This window comes from Anabrus simplex, chromosome 2 (assembly GCF_040414725.1).
Source record: "Anabrus simplex isolate iqAnaSimp1 chromosome 2, ASM4041472v1, whole genome shotgun sequence".
Lineage (NCBI taxonomy): Eukaryota > Metazoa > Arthropoda > Insecta > Orthoptera > Tettigoniidae > Anabrus > Anabrus simplex.
The window spans coordinates 171,532,876-171,553,935 of NC_090266.1; the positions used below are offsets into that span (position 1 = coordinate 171,532,876).

Consider the following 21,060-nt stretch of genomic DNA (forward strand, 5'->3'; position numbering starts at 1 on the left):
CTATCGTCTGAACTACTCAGTCCATCGCCGTCTTTCTTGTCACTAAACAGGATGTCTAAAACAATCAAGCTGGGGTGACAAGGCACAACTGAATATTGAAGTACATTACTTCTTTACTTCAAGAACATATAAAACAGATCATATACGCCATGAGTGGCGCTCTCGGATAAGAATGTGTGCAACAATAAAGTTCGCGCGAAAGGAACACGCCCACTTTTTGTACGTGAGCCAACATCAGCTGTATTTAAACTGTAGCGTGCAGACTGCACTTACTTGTAAAAGGGCGATGACTAGCCGAGTGTTACCACTCTGGAGCGATATGGTGCTAATGGTGGTGGTGGGGGCGGGGGTGTCTTCCGCCCCCGACGGAGTCCCATCCGTTTTTCCGGCCTGGTCCACTTCAGTGTCCGCCATAGTTCACCCGAAAGATACACTTCTCTTGCTATCTTTAATGTTCGAAGTCACTTGTTGAACAGCATGAGTTACACTAAAAAGCTCGCAGCACCCGTCTAAGCTGCCGGCTCCGCACACACTGCCTTCCTACGGTTCTCCCACTACTCCTCTCCGAGACAGAACGCATTCGGCATTACTCGACAAACACCGAACCTTGCCGAAGACTAAAACAGCGTAAAGAAATATGATACTGTTTATTACGTGGCTCTCTCCCCCGATGGAAACACGGGCCAATTTAGGACTAATTGGCAAAACAAGGTACGTTACCATTTAATTTCAAGATGGCACCCTCTTGTGTTTTCGACAACGTGGCATAAAAATTATGATTAACACATTTCTTATACAATTAACATTCCCGTCCACCACCAGTAAGTTGTGTGGAATACCTTCAGCTCACCGAACGCCCACTTCGATGGGCAAGAGAGTGAAATACCAGTTCAAAGAACAAACGTTAGAGTAGGATCTGGGTGGAGTGTCTGTGGCGTTCCTCGGCTAATAAACGTGAAGGGAGTCACAAGAAGCGTTTATATCGTACACTTCCAGACACAAGAAATGATTGACTGAAAATATTTATTCCCCGAATGCAAGTACGACCGAAATGAAGGAGCAAGTTATGCTGCAAATATTTCTTGGATAGTTAATTTCCTTTCCTTCTTTCCTTCTTAATCCGTTTTTCCGCCCAGGGTTGTTTTTTCTTCGGACTCAGCGAGGGATCCCACTTCTTCCGCCTGAAGGGCATACAACTGGGGAAGAGGACCAGTACCTCGCCCAGGCGGCCTCACCTGCTATGCTGAACAGGGGCCTTGTAGGGGAGGGGGTATTGGAAGGGATAGACAAGGAAGTTGTCGTGGCCTTAAGTTAGGTACCATCTCGGCATTTGTCTGGAGGAGAAGTGGGAAACCACGGAAAACCACTTCGAGGATGACTGAGGTGGGAATCGAACCCCCCTCTACTCAGTTGACCTCCCGAGGCTGAGTGGACTCCGTTCCAGACTTCGTATCACTTTTCACACTTCGTGGCAGAGTCTGGAGTCGACCCCGGGCCTTTCCTGACATAATACAACTAAGCAGGATTATAGGAAAAATATGCAATGGACACATGCATATTAAAGAGTGCGATACGATACTTTTTATTGCGAACGACCAAAGCACGGGACGATGCATACAAAGGTTGACACTGACTACGAGTCCACTCAGATTCTATGTCAGGAAATGTAGATTGTGTCCGAATTTTCCGTGACAATAATAATACTTATCCCACTAACTGCTTTTCCTAGACGCCGAGGGGCCGGAATTTTTTCCCGCAGGGCTGGTTTAACGTACCGATAAATCTACCGACAGGAGGCCGGCGTATTTGAGCACGTTTCCTGTGGTATTTTAAGGTGAGCAAATATGACACCCTCGTCTCGGTAGATTTACCGACACGTACAAGAACTCCTGCCGGTCAAAATTCCGACTACTTGGCGTCTCCGAAAACCGTAAAAAGTAGTTAATAAGACGTAAAAGCAATAACATGATATTATTAATTATTACCTGATAACAGAACAGTAGGTCAGTTACTTCACCACTAGCTTATTTCGAAGGCGGCCCTGGTTCAAATCCCGATCATTGGAAGTGAGATTATCAAAACGGAGAGTCACTCAGCAGTGATCGGATTTCCATGCCTGTAAAGGCTTATTATCCCTTGAGATGAACAGCCCCGTTAAACTCCAAGCTTACTTTTATACTGGATGTTCTTCCTTAAATCATCTTGTGAGATCTTTGACATGTTTGTGATTACTGTACTTGATTGAAGTTTGCTATTAATCTTCTTCAATTTGGTTTTCATAAAAAGACAAAGGTAATATAAAGCAAAGATTATCTTAATTGAGACTGTTTAATCAAGAATACTTTGCTGAAGAATTAATTTACCTACTCCCTTTCTTTAATTTCCAGTCTAATAATTTCGTCCCCGAGCTCGATAGCTGCAGTCGCTTAAGTGCGGCCAGTATCCAGTAATCCGGAGATAGTGGGTTCGAGCCCCACTGTTGGCAGCCCTGAAGATGGTTTTCCGTGGTTTCCCATTTTCACACCGGGCAAATGCCGGGGCTGTACCTTAATTAAGGCCACGGCCGCTTCCTTCCAATTCCTAGGCCTTTCCTATCCCATCGTCGCCATAAGACATATCTGTGTCGGTGCGATGTAAAGCAAATAGCAAAAAATAAAAAATAAAAAAATAATAATTTCGTCACACACACTATGCTATGATTTTAAGTTTTGCCTAGTTAAAGTTAATATGATAACTTAAGACTTTTTAGTCAATTAACCTGTAATCAAATTCAAAATTAATTTTGAGTGTGTAATCAAACTAAACACTGTAGAAAGGGAACACATATTAGATAGAAATAAAAGATACAGTTAAGCAATTCGATTGTTAAAATAAGTGACTCGAGACAACGTTCGAACCCATCATCTCCTGAGTGTAAACTTACAGCTAGATACACGATTGGAACCGCGTAGCCAACTCGCTCCTTGACTGGTTGTAGGAGACGTCGTGAATGGCCTTATCAACATTCTTGGATAGATGCAACTTAGGCTGCTTTGAGAACGAAATTCATTTTGTGGTATGGGAGGTGGAGTAGACATTTTATGGCATAAACCTGAGTGGGAGACTAAGCCATTAGGCATGGTTACACTTCTACTCATCGAGCGTTGGCATAACGCTGAGGGCTACTCCAGCCAGCAGTGTAGGGCTTCGGCTTAAGGCGACACTCCGGAGATAAAAATATATATTTTACCTAACGCATGGATTATCACGAAACTTTGTGGGAATGTCACCTACATAAAAGTAGAGATATCACGAACATTTCTTTCATATACAATTAATAGTTTTCCCAAATTATTTTTTTTTGAAATTTATAATGCCATTTTTCATGAAATTTAATGAACATGTTAATGTAAATTCGTAGTTAGGTAAATGATACTTCTTTTAAAAGCACTACGTACAGATTTTTCTGTACATAATTTATATAAGGAGATGTATCGTACTAAAGTTTGTGTACCGGGCGAGTTGGCCGTGCGCGTAGAGGCGCTCGGCTGTGAGCTTGCATCCGGAAGATAGTAGGTTCGAATCCCACTATCGGCAGCCCTGAAAATGGTTTTCCGTGGTTTCCCATTTTCACACCAGGCAAATGCTGGGGCTGTACCTTAATTAAGGCCACGGCCGCTTCCTTCCAACTCCTAGGCCTTTCCTATCCCATCGTCGCCACAAGACCTATCTGTGTCGGTGCGACGTAAAGCCCCTAGCAAAAAAAAAGTTTGTGTAATTTTTACGTTCTAAATTTTGGACTTAAAAATCCCTACTACTTGAAAAAATCCTGCAATAAAATATTCCATACGCAGGTTTCTTAATATACTGTAGGTGTGATGCATAGACTATACAAATTTTGTTACATTTGGCAGAATATTATGGGAGAAAAATGGGATTTAAATGTAAAACTACAATTGGCGAACAAAGCGTTATTACAGTGATAAATTGTTTGAATTCAGAGGAATAACTTTGTGATAAGAAAAAAGAAACTCAATCCTTTCAATTTCAGTCATTAAAAAATTCACCAAAATTACCAAAATATAGATTTTTATCTCCGGAGTGTCGCCTTAACGGTGGCTTCTGCATTCGGGTGGCGGTGGTCTGTTTCCACCGTCGGCTGTCCTGAGAATGGTTTTCCATGGTTTTCCGTTCTCCTCATGCGAATGTCGGGGCAGTTCCTTTTACGACATAGCCACTTCCCTCTCACACTTCTCCGCACCTCAAATCGCTGACTGATCAGGATCAATATGAACCAGTACGGGAAATACCCGAGTTCGAATAACACAGACGGTCATACCGCAGACTGTTTTCCGTCGTTTACCCCATCTCAACTGTAGGAAAATCCTGGGCAGGTACCTTTCTTGCCCGCTCCGACGCGTAAGTGTAGCATGCCTGCATCTTACCCAGAGACCTTGGATTTGATTCCCAGCCAGTCCAGGGATTTCAAATCTGGAGATGTTCCCATGTTTGGGTTTTATTCTAATATTGAAGAAAGTGAATGGACAAGGAAAAATCATATGGTTCAGAGCAAGCTAAGTAAGGCAGCAAATGGGTCTGTGTCGTGGGTACCTTTCTCAACTTCATTCTCAATCGTAGACTAAATTAAACCTTAGAGTAACACAGTTTTTTTTTTTTTTTTTTTTTTTTTTGCAAGTTGCTTTACGTCGCACCGACACAGATAGGTCTGGGGTTCGAACCTACTATCTCCCGAATACTAGATACTGGCCGCAATTAAGCGACTGCAGCTATCGAGCTCGGTACAGGTTTTTCAGACAGAATTCAGGTGTATACTAACAAAGGGAGGCAACAGATAGGGGTCACCGGTTTCGTTCGAACTTTGGGAGGTTGATCTATGTCACAAAGTAAACAGGGGGTTTGTGCCATTGGCCCTTATTTAACGAGAAAATAACCCTTTAAATTTAACAGCTCACGGGCTGCAATAGTGGCACAACTCAAAAACTAAGTTCTCAATTAACTTAAATGAGTACAAAGTTTCCCTTTGTAGTGAAATGAAAAAGTCTTACGACCCGTTCATGGAATAAAGAGCAAGCTGTACTAAATGGTTCGATAGGAGTTCTCTTAATAAAATTGTGACTTAAAATTTTCTCCTTCATTCCCCTAACGGAAACCATGACCTAAATGTTTTGAGATGTATCACTATTGCTGCAATGTTTAAAAAAATTAGATTATGTTAGACTATTTTGGGAGTTTGCAGCTTATAATAATGAAACACATTTACGGACAATGCTGGTATCTGCAAGAACTCCGTGTTTTTTGAGTTGTGAAACTACCGCACCCCATGAGCGATATGTTAGCTATTTGCGTGTGAGTACTTGCCTGTAGCACCGCTGGTTAGTGGTCAGCGTCCCTATCTTCCACGCGGGCGTCTCTGGCTCGAAAAATACAGGTACATCGCGTTTAGATGTACTTTTTCCTTTCTCCTCCCTCTTTTAAAATAATAACGTCCCGCTAACTACTTTTACGGTTTTCTGAGACGCCGAGGTGCCTGAATTTTGTTCCTCACGAGTTCTTTTACATGCAAATAATCTACCGACTCGAGGCTGACGTATTTGATTACTTTCAAATACCACCGGACTGAGCCAGGATCAAACCTGCCAAGCTGGGATCAGAAGGCCAGCCACTCAGTCACTCAACCCGGCCTCATTACATATATCCATCATTATTACAGACCGGATGATAAGCACTAAAAATTACGAAATAGTCAGACAACAGAGCACCGAAAAAATCTTGAAATAATTAGGCACTGCGATAGGCACAAGAAATATTCAAATTTGGCATTAAATAGGTGCTATACTTAAATGCAAATTTCAATTCTTTCACAATTAGTACGGTACTTCTCAAGTACATGTTTTTGGCTTTCGGATATTGCGACGAAGAGGTCAGAGTAGCTTTTGACCCTCCTAATTTTGGCCATACAGAGCATATACATATATATTGTACGGCTTCTCTATGTTGTGAATTATGGCACTTTATTTTCGCCCAGTTCCTTGACATTTCACTCTCTTTACAGAATAAGAGTGACCCGTCAGACGTAAACACATCATCACCAAATCCTTAAGGGAATTTATGTAAGTTAGTTTCTAATATTGCCTCTTAGTACACTGTAAATATTGTTACGAATAAAACACTTCTATTTTATGGCTGTAATTTATTTCAGGATGAGAGAGAGAGAGAGAGAGAGAGAGAGAGAGAGAGAGAGAAATTATATTCAACCATGAATGACCAAACTTACTACTTGCTGACTATTTACAAGTCTCCGTTTTCTTTACACAGCAGGCGGTCCGGCTCGTTGGTATTACCTGAGAGGGCTATTATAATCTTATTGAGGGGCTCGCCTTACTCTCACTTCACCTCCAAGTCCACTCAACCCAGAACCCACACGGCAGCTGAGTGCAGATAACTAGGTTTGAACGCAGGGCTACTCACCACACAACACACGATAACTGTTTCTTGGTTCGGCTCCAGAGAAAGTCATGCTATTCACGCAAACACAGAGAACAACTAGACAGTAACAGCTCAGCAGTGTTAATAATAATAATAATAATAATAATAATATTATAATAATAATAATAATAATAATAATAATAATGTTATTGGCTTTAAGTCCCACTAGCTACTTTCTCGGTTTTCGGAGACGCGGAGGTGCCGGAATTTTGTCCCGCAGGAGTTCTTTTACATGTCAATAAATCTACTGGCACGAGGGTGACGTATTTGAGCACTTTCAAATACCACCGGACTGAGCCAGGATCGAACCTGCCAAGTTGGGGTCGGACGGCCATCACCTCAACCGTTCGAGCCACTCAGCCCGGCTCAGCAGTGTTAAACAGCAGGGCAATACTGCTCACTACAACGGCAGTTAACACTGCTTTCTATTCACATCACTGTTCCGCACACAGTGGTTTCCGAAAAAGTATAGTGAAATGTACATAGAAACAACATAAAACAAAACTGCACGTAACATAGTAACATGCATGTTTACAGTGAATATGTAGTGACGTAAGATGGCGGCGGCCGCAAGTTTCCGGCTACACTAACACCAATGCTACGAGAAACAGTGCTGCCTATCTATTTATTATATGTCTGTAGGTAGCAGGCCCCTTTCTTCGAGGTCTTTCTTAACATTAACGTACCAGGAAATTATTATTATTATTATTATTATTATTATTATTATTATTATTATTATTATTATTATTATTATTATTATTATTATTATTATTATTATTATTATTATTATTTATTATATCTAATCTGAAGTCTCATACTGAATGATCAACTGGGTGATATGGATTTTTATTACATTCGTGGAGCTGCCTACGCTCTGTGATTCAGAAGTAAATAAGTTCGTACAGCAGTTTCGCATGACTGTAGATATCGTAAGCATAGCCCGAGACCTCCAGTTTTACGAGAAATCCAAACCATAGAGACGTCACTTTTCATTTAAGAACTACTCACATGAATTGGCGGGGATGCGGGAAGTGCCTGGATTGTGTATGATTTCGGGGTTTCTGAAAAATGAATTTGAAATAGATTCGGACTGAAGAAGGTGAAAATTAGAAAGCAATCGTAGTGAAGTGTTTCAAGGGTTAAGTAAAAGAATAGAGGTGGGATACTTTCTTCGCTCTCGCTCCCTCTCCTAATGCTTTATTTTCTTACTTATTATAAACTATAATGTATGTTGTGATTGTACTGGATTTGGTATCTGTATTTTAATTCATTTTTAAGTTTAATGTTTAATTTAATATTAAATTCATTTTTTATTTTAATTATAAAATGATATTTGTTTGTAGCGTCGACCTCTAGAGATCTTTTGCCACTACCTGCACCATATGATATGAACCTGCGTGTAATTGGAATTGCGGAAGTGTAGAGGGTTGAATGTGAGGAAAGGAACGTTAAGGATGACACAAACACCCAGTCCCCAGGCCAGGGATATTAATCATTTAAAATTAAAAACCCCTGACCCGGCCGGGAATCGAACCCTGGGCCGCCGTAATCAATTAGTTAGTGTGTTTATAAACCTGTATATTAATATTACTACTACTACTACTACTACTACTACTACTACTACTACTACTACTACTATTACTACTACTACTACTACTACTACTACTACTACTACTACTACTACTACTAATAATAATGTTATTTGCTTCACGTCCCACTATCTGCTTTTAGGGTTTTCGGAGACGCCGAGGTGCCGAAATTTAGTCCCTCAGTTCTTTTACGTGCCAGTAAATCTACCGACAGGAGGCTGACGTATTTGAACACCTTCAAGTACCATCGGAGTGAGCCAGGTTCGAACCTGCCAAGTTGGGTTCAGAGGGCTAACACCTCAGTCGTCGGAGCCAATCAGCCTGGCTGTATATTATTATATGAAGACGCTACATAAAGGGGCTTTTCAGCCTCAGTGGCATGTAAATTATCAATAAATTAAAATTCTCTCTCTCTCTCTCTCTCACACACACACACACACACAACAACAATGTTTCATTACAAAGCTTCGCTTAATTGGCATTTCAAAGTTACGTAAACGTGAAACACTTCAGCAAAGAAAGAGAGCCAGAAATAGTAGGTTCGGCTGATTTAACTTCGTGCAGCCCTGGTAAGACAGACGAGAGTGGACAGCATCTGCCGTGTATGAGAAACTGCATGTTTTAGTGGTGGAGGATAGTGTCGCACGTGGTGTGTGAGTTGCAAGGATGTTGGGGAAAGCACAGACACCCAGTCCTCAAGCCAAGGGAACTAATCATTTAAGATTAAAATTTCTAACCCAGCCGGAAATCTAACCCGGAGCTCCCTGAAGCGAAGGCTACAACGCTGTCCATTCAGATATGGAGCCAGACACTCCCTAACAGAAGTGGGATGAGGCTGACGTCACGCCTCCCTTATATGTATGTAAAGTTATTGGTTTACGTCCCACTAACTACTTTTGCGATTTTTCAAGGTGCTAAAGTTTTTGTCTTACAGGAGTTCTGTTATATGCCACTAAATCTACCGACACGAGGCTGGTGTATCTCAAATTGAAAATCCACAGTCTGTTTCGACCGGGTCAGGAATGAAATGAATGAAGTCCACATTTAGCCTCGAGGACACGAATTGTGTCGACTGCCGAAGCTTGTCGCACTCTTCTGGGGCAATGATTAATGACTGACAGATGAAATTAAATTATATTGGAGAGTGGTGCTGGAATGAAAGATGACAGGGAAAACCGGAGTACCCGGAGAAAAACCTGTCCCGTCTCCGCTTTGTCCAGCACAAGTTTCACTCACATGGAGTGATCGGTATTTGAACCACGGAACCCAGTAGTAAAAGGTCGGAGCGCTGTCGTCTGAGCCACGTAGGCTCATGGCGTATCTGAATATCATCAAATATGATCGAAGTGAACCGTGATCGGGCCCGCCAACTAGAATTCAGAAGAGCAACACTTTCGTCGGAGCCACTCACGAGGAACCTATCCCACAAAGCTTAGCTTAATTGCCACTTCTAAGTTATGTAAACGTGGAACGTTTCATTCGATTTCGTTTGTACGAGGAAGAAGGAGGACAAAAAGAGGAAAGAGAGCCAGAAATAAGGTTCTAATTTAACTTCGAGGAAACCTCATGGAACATCTAGTTCTCATGCGCAATATTAGCTGTTAATGGAAAACCTTCTCTCCGATAGAAAGTTAATATTTGTACGGTACGGAAAGCATCTACCACTGTGTGGGATGGTCTATAGGAGACAAGAGTTGGTGCCGATCCCAGACAATTGGGAAAACCAGGAAGAAGAACATAGGACATATGACTTAGGTTCACAAACTGGTTATCGACAGATGTCACAAAATATTTTTAACTTGTACCATGAGCAGCGAATGAAGGTCGAATCCCTGCCCTTAAATACAAAGGTTCCTTCCGTCTAAATTGAAAGAGAATTCTTTTAGGGCGAAATTCGCGAAATATTTGTAACCACTCCTGAGGAAACGCAATACATTTATAGGCTACAACTAGAGGCAAGACTATTTTCGAATTGACGATAAAGGCGACAAAATTATTTTGAAGCAATTTTGAGGTATCTTAATGAATTATACGATTTTAGGTAAGAAAATCATGATTTAATTTTGCGAATTACAGCGAATAAGGCTGATTTAAAGCGATATTTAATTACTTTGCGATAAGCGCGAAGCCACAGCGAATTTCATCGAATAATAATAATAATAATAATAATAATAATAATAATAATAATAATAGTATTGGCTTTACATCTCACTAACTACCGTACTTTTACAGTTTTTGGAGACGCCGAGGTGCAGGAAATTAGTCCCGCAGGAGTTCTTTTATGTGTTAGTAAATCTACCGACACGAGGCTGACGTATTTGAGCACCTTCAAATACCATCGGACTGAGCCAGGATCGAACCTGCCAAGTTGCGGTCAGAAGGCCAGTGCCTCAACCGTTTAAGCCACTCATCGAAGATAACGAGCTTAAAATTGTATTCCAATATAAGACTACGTGTGCGAAGAAAAATGGAAGAAAGAATAAGGATTTCTCAATTCGACAGAAAAACCTGCTAGTTTTAATATTCAACAAACTCCCTTCATGATATAAACATACAGATTGAAAGGGGAATTTATTATGTAATCTTGATTAGGACGATAATAAAGGCAAAACGAATGATTATCAATAGAGTTTCTATTTATATACTGCTCTGAGCTTGCATCCGGGAGATAGTGGCTCCGAACCCCACTGTCGGCAGCCCTGAATATGGTTTTCCGTGGTTTCCCATTTTCACAGCAGGCAAATGCTGGGGCTGTATCTTCATTAAGGCCACGGACGCTTCCTTCCCTCTTCCTTCTTTATCCCTTTCTACCTTCCCATCCTCCCACAAGGCCCATTTTCAGCATAGCAGGTTAGGCCGCTTGGGCGAGATACTAATCCTTCTCCCCAGTTGTATCCCTGCGACCCAAAATCTCACCCTCCAGAACACCGCCCTTGAGGCAGTAGAGGTGGGATCTCTCGCTGTGTCCGAGGGTAAAATCAACCCTGGAGGGTAAACGGATTAAGAATAGATCTTTCACATAAATAATTCGCAAACTGAACGAATGCAACTTTCTAGGACTAAATTTAGAAAATGATAAAGCGAAATTCAAGTGATGAGGGAAGACATATTTCGCGAAATACGGCAAATATTTTTTCATTTTCGGGAAATCTATATACGCTCATGTTCATTAAAAAAATCAGAACATCTAAAAAGACTAGAGATAGGAAGTTCATATTCACAGGACATGTTCATTAGTATGTTCTGCAGAAAATTAGCATTTCAGTCGCCTCGGTTCAGCATGTGTCCTGTTGCCTAGTAGGCACTGGTTCCTCCATGGGCACTGATAACTTGTTCCATGTGCGATGGCATCGACGCATATAAGGCGCGAATGGCGTCCTGGGGTATAGTCATCCATGCTGCATTCACCTGTTTCCACAGATCATCTTTAGTGGTTGGCACTGAGTTACAGCGCCGTACTCGTCGTTTCACCATATCCCTCACATACAGTATTCGATTGGCGACAAGTCCGGTGATCGGGCGGGCCAGGGCAACAGTCTGACATCCTGCGACAACAAGAAGGCACGTGTTCGTGCAGCATGTGGTCGCGCATTGTCCTGCTGAAGTATGGCATCTGGGGTGTCGTGCAGAAAGGGTATGGCTACGGGTCGCAGAATGTCATTCACGTAGGTCAAACTGGTCACAGTGCCCTGGACACGCAACAACTATGATTTGTGTTTGTACCCAATAGCACCCCACACCATAAGGCCTTGAGATAGCGCTGTATGTCTTGTGCAAATGCAGTCAGTGTGATACCTCTCCCCCCTGTCTGCGGCAAAAAAAAAAACGGCCATCATTTTCAAACAAACAGAACCTGGATTCGTCCGAAAAAACTATCTGCTGACATCCATGTCTCGAGTGACGGCGTTCCATACACCATTGCAGTCTAGCATGTTTACGCACATTAGTTAATTGTAGGCGGAGATGTTGACGACGCGCCAGTAACCCAGACCGTAATAAACGACGACGGACTGAAGTTCCTGTAGAGTACAATGTGTTACACAGTTGCACTGTTGCGCCAGAGTCAAGGAGGACGCAGATGTGTCCTGTAATGCCATTCGGATGAGGTGTCGATCTTCTTGTTGCACTGCCGACAGTCCCACACTAGCAGCAATTTCCCGGATGGATACATCACGTTCCCTCATGCCATTAATACACCCACTTTCAAACTCACTCATGTGACGGTACGGTTCTCGCATATGTCTGCGGGGCATCCTGCACGTTTGCTCAAGTCACATTAATCCATTACATTCTGTTTATAGCGACAACGAGAGCCGCAGGCACATTTTACCAGTCGGTGGTGGTGCGCCGAGATATCGATGTGGACCTTGAACCTGAGGGCTGACATGGTTCGAATGCTAATCATTTCCTCAGAACATACTAATGCACATGCCATATGAATATGAACTTCCTATCTCTAGTCTTTCAAGGTGTTCTGAATTTTATGAACATGAGTGTATATAAAATAACGTCTCCTGACTGACTGACTGACTGATTCATCATCGCCGAGCTAAAACTAAGTTACTAGACATATAGAAATGAAATTTTGGGGATACATTTATATTACAATTTAAGTGCTCACTAAGGGAGGATTTTTGCATATTCCATCCCTAAGGGGGGGGGGGTTAAAATTAGTGTACCTATATCTCAAAGGCTCAACAGTTTAAAGAAGTGAAAATTGGTATATGGAATCTCCTTTAAAAATAAAGAAACACGTATTTTTTATTTTCGGGAAATCCTCTTAACGGGTTGAAAAAAGGTGAAAAAGGAGTTGAATACCTTTTATGAGGATACTTATATCTCGAAAACCGAAGATTTACAGTAATGAAAATTGGTATTTGGAATCTCCTTTAAAAATAAAGAAACATGTATATTTTGTTTTTGAAAAATCCAATTAATGGCGGGTGAACAGGATTGACAAGAGGGGTGAATTAATAAAAGACTATATCTACAGTAAATCTCACAAACGTAGCATGTTACAGACGTGAAAATTGGTACTTGGAATCTCCTGTAAAAGTAAAAGAACGTAGATAACTCGTTCTCGGAAAATCCACTTAGTGGAACTGAAAAGGGGGTGAATTTTTAAAATGAGCGTATCTACACTATATCTCAAAAACTTAACATGTTACAGACTTGAAAATTCCTATTTGGAATCTCCTTTAATATAAGGAAACACGTACTTTTTTTGTTTTTGGAAAATCCACTGAAAGGGGAGCGAGTTGTAAGAAGAACTGAAAAGAGGGGTTGACATTTTTAAATGACAATTATGTCTCAAAATCTGATTATGTTACAGTCATGAAAATTTGCATTTAGAATCTTCTTTAAAAATAAAGAAATATGTACTTTTTGTTTTAGGAAGATCGACTTAAGGAGGTTGGGTGGGTGAAAAGAAGTGAAGAAAGTGTTGAATTCTTTTTTATGGGGATACTTATATATCAAATACTGAATATGTTCTTCTTATTATTATTAATCTGTTTACCCTCCAGGGTTGGTTTTTCTCTCGGACTCAGTGAGGGATCCAACCTCTACCACCTCAAGGACAGTGTCCTGGAGCGTGAGACATTGGGTCGGGGATACAACTGGGGAGAATGACCAGTACATCGCACAGGTGGTCTCACCTGCTATGCCTTGTGAGGTGACGGGAAGATTGGAAGGGATAGACAAGGAAGAGGGAAGGAAGCGTCCGTGGCCTTAAGTTAGGTACCATCCCGGCATTTGCCTGGAGGAGAAGTGGGAAATCACGGAAAACCACTTCCAGGATGGCTGAGGTGGGAATCGAACCCACACCTACTCATTTGACCTTCCGAGGATGAATGGACCCCGTTCCAGTCTTCGTACCACTTTTCAAATTAAGTGGCAGAGCCTGGAATCGAACCCGGGCCTCCGGGGGTGGCAGCTAATCACAATAACCATTACACCACAGAGGCGGACACTGAATGTTACATTCGTAAAAAGTGGTATTTGGAATCTCCGGTAAAGGAACACGCATAATTTGTTTTCTGAAAATTGATTTAAGGGGAAGTGTTAAAGGGAATGATGTTTAAAATGAGCATAACTACAGTATATCTCAAAAACCTAATATACTACAGACGTGAAAATTGGTATTTTTAAACTTTTAAAAATAATGTAACACATATTTTCTGTTTTCGCAGTAACACTTAATAATAATAATAATAATGTTATTTGCTTTACGTCCCACTAACTACTCTTTTACGGTTTTCAGAGACGCCGAGGTGCCGGAATTTAGTCCCGCAGTAGTTCTTTTACGTGCCAGTAAATATACCGACAAAAGGCTGACGTATTTAAGCACCTTCAAATACCACCGAACTGAGCCAGGATCGAACCTGCCAAGTTGGGGTCAGAAGACCAGCGCCCTAACCGTCTGAGCCACTCAGCCCGGCGGAATAACACTTAAGGGAGCGGGGTCATAACAAGGACTGAGAAAGGGCTTGATTTCTTTTTATGAGGATACTTACATTTAAAAACTGAAGATGTTACAGAAATGAAAATTGTTTTTGGAATCTTCTTTAAAAATAAAGAATATAGTATTATTTTGTTTTCGGAAAGTCGAATTAGAGGGGGGTGTCTGTGTGTGGGGTGGGGGTAAATAAATTGAAAAATGAGTTGAAATCTTTGTATGAGGATACATATATCTCAAAAACGAAGGATGTAACGGACGTGAAAATTGGTATTTGGAATCTCTTTTAAACATAAAGAAACAAGCCTTGTCCTGACTGACTGACTGACTGACTGATTCATCATCACCGAGCCAATACTACTGGACATAATGAAATGAAATTTTGAGGATACATTTATAGTACAATGTATGTGCTCGCTAAGGGAGGATTTTTGGATATTCCGTCGGTAACGGGGTGAAGAGGGTGGGGGGGGGGGGGGTGAAATTTTAAAATGAGTGTATCTATATCTCAAAACTTTTAAAGTTTACAGATGTAAAAATTGGTATTTAGAATCTCCTCTAAAAACAAAGAGGCACGTATTTTTTTTGTTTTCGGGAAATCCCAAAAGGAAGGGTGAAAAAGGGTGAAAAATAGGTTGAATGCCTTTAATCTCTGAAACTGAAGATATTACAGACCTGAAAATTGGTATTTGGGATCTCCTTTAATAAGAAAGAAATAATTATTTTTTTGTTTTTGGAAAAATCCTATTAACGGGGGTGAAAAGGGGGGCTGCATTTTTAAAGTGAGTGTATCTATATCTCAAAACTTTCAAAGTTTACAGGCGTAAAAATTGGTATTTTGAATCCCTTTTAAAAATAAAGAAATACGTACCTATTTTTTATTTTTGGAAATCCACCTAAGTGGGGTGGGATTGAAAAATTAGTTGAATTATTTGTTGGAGGATACTATTATCTCAAAAACGAAGGATTTTGCAGACGTGAAAATTGGTATTTGGGATCTCCTTTGAAGATAAAGGAACACGTATTTTTTTGCTTTGGAAAATCCAATTGATGGGGGTTAAACGGGAGTGACAAATTGGGGTGAATTTTTAGAAAGACGATATCTTCAGTATATCTCAGAAACGTAAAATGTTACAGACGTTAAAACTGGTATTTGGAATCGCCTGTAAAAGTCAAGAAATATAGGTGATTTGTTTTTGGAATCTCCACTTAAGTGGAACTATAAAGGGGGTGAAAATTTAAAGTGAGCTTTTCTACAGTACGAGTATATCTCAAAAACTTAATATTTTACCGAAGTGAAAAATAGTATTTTTATCTCTATTAAAAATAAAGAAACATGTATTATTTGATTTCTGAAAAACCACTTGGTTGGAGGAGTAAAAGTGACTGAAAATGTGGTTGAATTATTTTAAGTACGATACTGATATCTCAAAAGCTGAAGATGTTACAGATGTGAAATTTGGTAGTTTGAATCTCCTTTAAAAATAAAGAAATATGAATTTTTTATTTTCGGAAATCCACCTTGGGGGGGGGGGATTGAAAAATTAGATGAATTATTTGTTGGAGGATACTATTATCTCAAAAACGAAGGATTTTGCAGACGTGAAAATTGGTATTTGGAATCTGCTTTAAAGTAAAGAAACACGTATTCTAGGAAAAACCATGAAGAGGGGGGAGGTGAAAGAATTGAAGGATTAATTCAATTAATTGATGAGGGTACTTACGTCTAATAAAAAATAAAGTTGTTACAGACGTGAAAATTGGTATTTGGATCTCCTTTAAAAACAAAGAAAAAAGCGTTTTTTGGGGGGAAATCATCTTGGGGGACGGGGTGAAAGGAGTTGAATTCCTTTTATGAGTACAAATATTTCAAAAAATGCAGATGTTAGAGTCGTGATAATTGGTATTTAGAAGATCCTTTACTACTAAAACAATTATTTTTTGCCGGAAAATTCACATATGGTGGTGGTGGTGGGGGGGGGGGGTGAAAGTGAAAGGAAGTGAAAAAAAGTGAATCCTTTTTAGGGAGATACTTATATCTCAGAACTGAAGGTAACAGACGTGGACATTGGTATTTGGAATCTCCTTAAAACATAAAGAAACACGCCTTCATTTTGGGAGGAGGGGTGTGGGTAAATCAACTTACCGGCGGTGGGGTGAAAAAGGAGTTGAGACTAATTGATTTTACTGTTCATAATGTAAATGTTCTGATCATAAACTGATCATTTTTAATCTTTCCTGGGTTCGTTTTTAAAAACCATATTTCCTTCGGAGAACATAAAGTTAGATTACAGTAGATTCTCCTGGCATAAAAATTAAAATTCAAACACATTTGAAATAAACGATAGGAATGAAACTGGCCGTGCAATTGTTCATCCCTATAATAAGGAAAATAATGCACGGAAGTATATCATTCGTGTCGCCAGAAATCTCGCGCACTTGCCTACGCGACGAAGGTGCTGGTCGCATTGTCAGCAGATGTAATTTACCGCCAAGTAGCTGTCTTGCATCTTGCTGTGGGGTCCATAATAATAATAATAATAATAATAATAATAATAATAATAATAATAATAATAATAATATTCTGAACCGTCGTCAAGTCGTGCGGACCGCGCTGGAAACGTGTCCTGGCCGGGTAATGACAACGATTGCTGTCCGATGGATTGCAGACCGGCCGCCGGTTCAATACCGCCAAGGCACCCAAGACGACACCACGCCGGAAAGGATTTGATCCATATTAAAAATGCTTATAGGAAAAATATGACAAAGATTTAGGGACCCAACTGACCGGGTGGAATACCTGGACCTAGCCCAGGAAGTACGAAATCGATTGCTGGAAGGAAAGATTGAAAAATGGGAGGAACTTTGCCGTAATCACTCAGAAAACGAGTCAGATCACGAATTTTGGCGGATTCTCTCAGAAAACGAGTCAGATCGCGAATTTCGGCGGATTATATATAAAACGTTAAGCATTCAATTATAAATTTCATTATAATACCATAGCGAAACACGGGTATCTTGCTGGTAGGAGATATTTTTAAAACTTTCCTCCCCGAAATGTGTTAAATGAGATTAGCTCAGTAAACAAAATTATTAATCCCTCCAAAACCGTTGACATAAAAGTTGTAATTTTACGAGAAAGGCCTGCTTTTATGTCCTAAGTGTAAAATGTCGTATACTTGAAAATATTTCTCCCCTAAGGGGTTTAGATTGTTGTTGACTCTCAGAAACGCAACATCCATTCTTCCGAAACCGTTTCAGGCAAGAACTTAAACTTCTTTTATGAAGGTCGCTCTTCTATATCATAGATGTTAATACATATTTAAAAAGATTCACGCTTTAAAATAAGTATTCTTTCCTCCAATACTGTTCGACGTACACGATCAAAATTTCACAGGTTGGTTCCTTTTACATCCTGACCGCACGGCCAACTCGCCTGGTCAGCTGTCTGCTGCATAGGTGGCGATGGGAATAATGAGTGCTCGCAAAAGCGTAAGTTGTATTGGTGCAGTAATGGATGCGTCTTTCCATATGCGAGTAAGCTTTTTTGTTGAACTTCTCGCCATTGCAACCTCAGGTTCAAGTCTCTAGTGTTGGAGGAAAGAGATCCAAGTTACTCAAAGCGGCTTACTACTTCATAGTTAGTAACCCTCATGATATCAGGCAGAGCCTATACAGGTTGTGACAAAATGTACGGACCGGGCGAGTTGGCTGTGCGGTTAGGGGCTCGCAGCTGTGAGCTTGCATCCAGGAGCTAGTTGGTTCGATTCCCACTGTCGGCAGCCCTGAAGATGGTTTTCCGTGGTTTCCCATTTTCACACCAGTTACCTTAATTAAGGCCACGGTCGCTTCTTTCCATTTCCTAGGCCCTTCCTATCCCTTCGTCGCCATGAGACCTATCTGTGTCGGTGCGACGTAAAGCCACTAGCAAAAAAAAAGTTACACTTTGTATGTATACGAGGTTATATTATTTACATGCAATTGCTGTAAGGGACGTTTAATTCATAACTGGTTGTACCGGGTGGGTAAAATAAACCTGGCCCGGAATATATTTATAAAACCGACGGACAGTTGACCGTTTAATTGTTTATTATTGTTTATTGATTGTTTATTAAACAATAATTATCTACTAAAAAATGAATCTTAACAAACTGCCCATCACAGGAGTTGCTGGAAACCGTGATTTTGATGCATCAATCGATTGCTGTTACATGTTTGCGCGTGCCATTCTCCCGCATGCTGTCACGTTATACGTCGCTGTGTCATTACGTATCAGTAAGTGAGAAGAACAGACGTGTTTAGTGACCAGTTGAATGCGACACAAAGTGGTGCTCACGATAAAACAGCCCGTGTTTATTGTCGAGTGTTATGCGAAATACGATTCTTGGAAAAATTATGCGGAACTGTTTGCGCAAGAGTTTTTTTTTTGCTAAGGGCTTTACGTCGCACCGACACAGATAGGTCTTACGGCGACGATGGGATAGGAAAGGCCTAGGAGTTGGAAGGAAGCGGCCGTGGCCTTAATTAAGGTACAGCCCCAGCATTTGCCTGGTGTGAAAATGGGAAACCACGGAAAACCATCTTCAGGGCTGCCGACAGTGGGATTCGAACCCCCTATCTCCCGGATGCGAGCTCACAGCCGCGCGCCTCTACGCGCACGGCCAACTCGCCCGGTGCGCAAGAGTTTAAACCTGAAAGTGTTTTGGTGAAACCTCCAGCAAAGTCTGTGATGCAAAACTTAGTGGCGAAATGGTTGCAAAAACGGATTCTGTAGCGAGTAAAAAACCGTAACCATCCGAAAAGAGTTCGAACACCAGAAAACAGTGCTCGAGTGAAGGAAAGCCTGGAACGAAGTCCGACGAAATCTCTTTTGTTATTTGCTTTACGTCGCACCGACACAGACATGTCTTACGGCGACGATGGGATAGGAAAGGCCTAGAAATTGGAAGGAAGCAGCCGTGGCCTTAATTAAGGTACAGCCCCGGCATTTGCCTGGTGTGAAAATGGGAAACCACGGAAAACCATCTTCAAGGCTGCCGACAGTGGGGCTCGAACCCACTATCTCCCGATTACTGGATACTGGCTGCACTTAAGCGACTGCAGCTATCGAGCTCGGTCCGACGAAATCTCAACGCCGTTTATCTGTGCAAGTGGCAATTAAGTGATCGTCGTGTCGAAACATTATCAAAAGGACCTGCATCTGTATCCTTACACATTTACTGTTGTGCATGCGTTAAAGAGTCCAGACCAACCTTCGTGTATGAGTTTTGCCGGTGATTTCTGTGTGAAGGGGAATCAGGACTTCTCTATCCTCAGTTTTTCATTTGTTCTGATGAGGCCATTTCCAGCATCTTCTGTGATTTCAGTCCTATTCTACTTTTCTCCGGACCAGTTTTATTTATCCACCCAGTATTATGTACATAACATTGCTGTAATAGATATTTAATTCATAGCTGGCTGCATATTGTTAAGTGGTCATGCGACTGTTAGCTGCAGGGAATTGCTGGGTGGAGGGAGTGGTGAAAAGTGAGACCTGTCAATCAAGATTAAGAGGGATCGTCGTTCCAGGTAAAAATTGCCATCGGAAACCCGTTCTGAGGATAATAATAATAATAATAATAATAATAATAATAATAATAATAATAATAATAATAATAATAATAATAATAATAATGTTATTGGCTTTACGTCCCACCAACTACTTTTACGGTTTTCGGAGACGCCGAGGCGTGGGAATGTTGTCCCACAGGATTTCTTTTACGTGCCAGTAAATCTACCGACTCGAAGCTGACGTATTTGAACACCTTCAAATACCACCGGACTGAGCCAGGATCAAACCTGCCAGGTTGGGGTCAGAAGACCAGCGCATCGACCGTCTGAGCCACTCGGTCCAGCCCGTTGTTAGGACAAGAGACTTGTAAATATCCTCTAATGGTGAAGTTTTATCATTCATTGTCATGTGTTATGTTGAGTGTATACTAATTGGGTTATCCTGAATTGAATTAGTTCATTAAAACATCCCGCGGTTTTTTTCGTGACAGTGGGTTGAAGAGAGAATTGGTCTAGCTGATTCATCGTGCATATAGTTATGAAAAATACCGTGGAACGATGTAGATTCCTAGTCCCATCGTGGAACGATCAATCGGCAGGCTGCGAATAGGATCTATACTTTTAAACCTTCTTTTTTAACAGGAAGTTATTCTAAAATACCAAATTGGTCGCTGCTACTTTCCGCCTTTGGCATGGGCTTGAAAAATATTGTTTGTCATTAGAAGTTATGTACGCTGAAATACGTCTCGTCGTTGTTGACGCTGAGGCTTTCTTAGCGGCAACAGAAAACACAAAAATGACTTAAATTCTGTGATGGATGTTGTAGCTAAGTGTTCACAACGTTTACTGAACCGTTGTAAGAAATATTAGTTGCCTTATGCATTCGAGCTTTTTCCTTCATACAATACATCTGCACGAAGAAATATGAAACTGTTCGCAAGTTTGAGGTCTAACCCAAGGACACTCCTGCACCACCGC

At 41.0% G+C, this 21,060-nt stretch overlaps 1 protein-coding gene across 2 annotated transcripts in view; it reads right to left on the bottom strand.

Moving 5' to 3' along the window:
- Positions 1-21,060, bottom strand: part of LOC136863973 (titin) — a 982,878-nt gene that overhangs the window by 680,604 nt on the left and 281,214 nt on the right. The window contains exon 1 of one of the 2 annotated variants that reach the window (XM_067140441.2): positions 274-474. The exons of the other annotated variant lie outside the window; for it this stretch is intronic. Coding sequence (XP_066996542.2) covers positions 274-414 — 141 coding nt within the window. The 5' untranslated portion in view covers positions 415-474. Of the gene's footprint in view, positions 1-273; positions 475-21,060 lie in introns of those variants that run through there. 2 annotated transcript variants of the gene reach the window in all.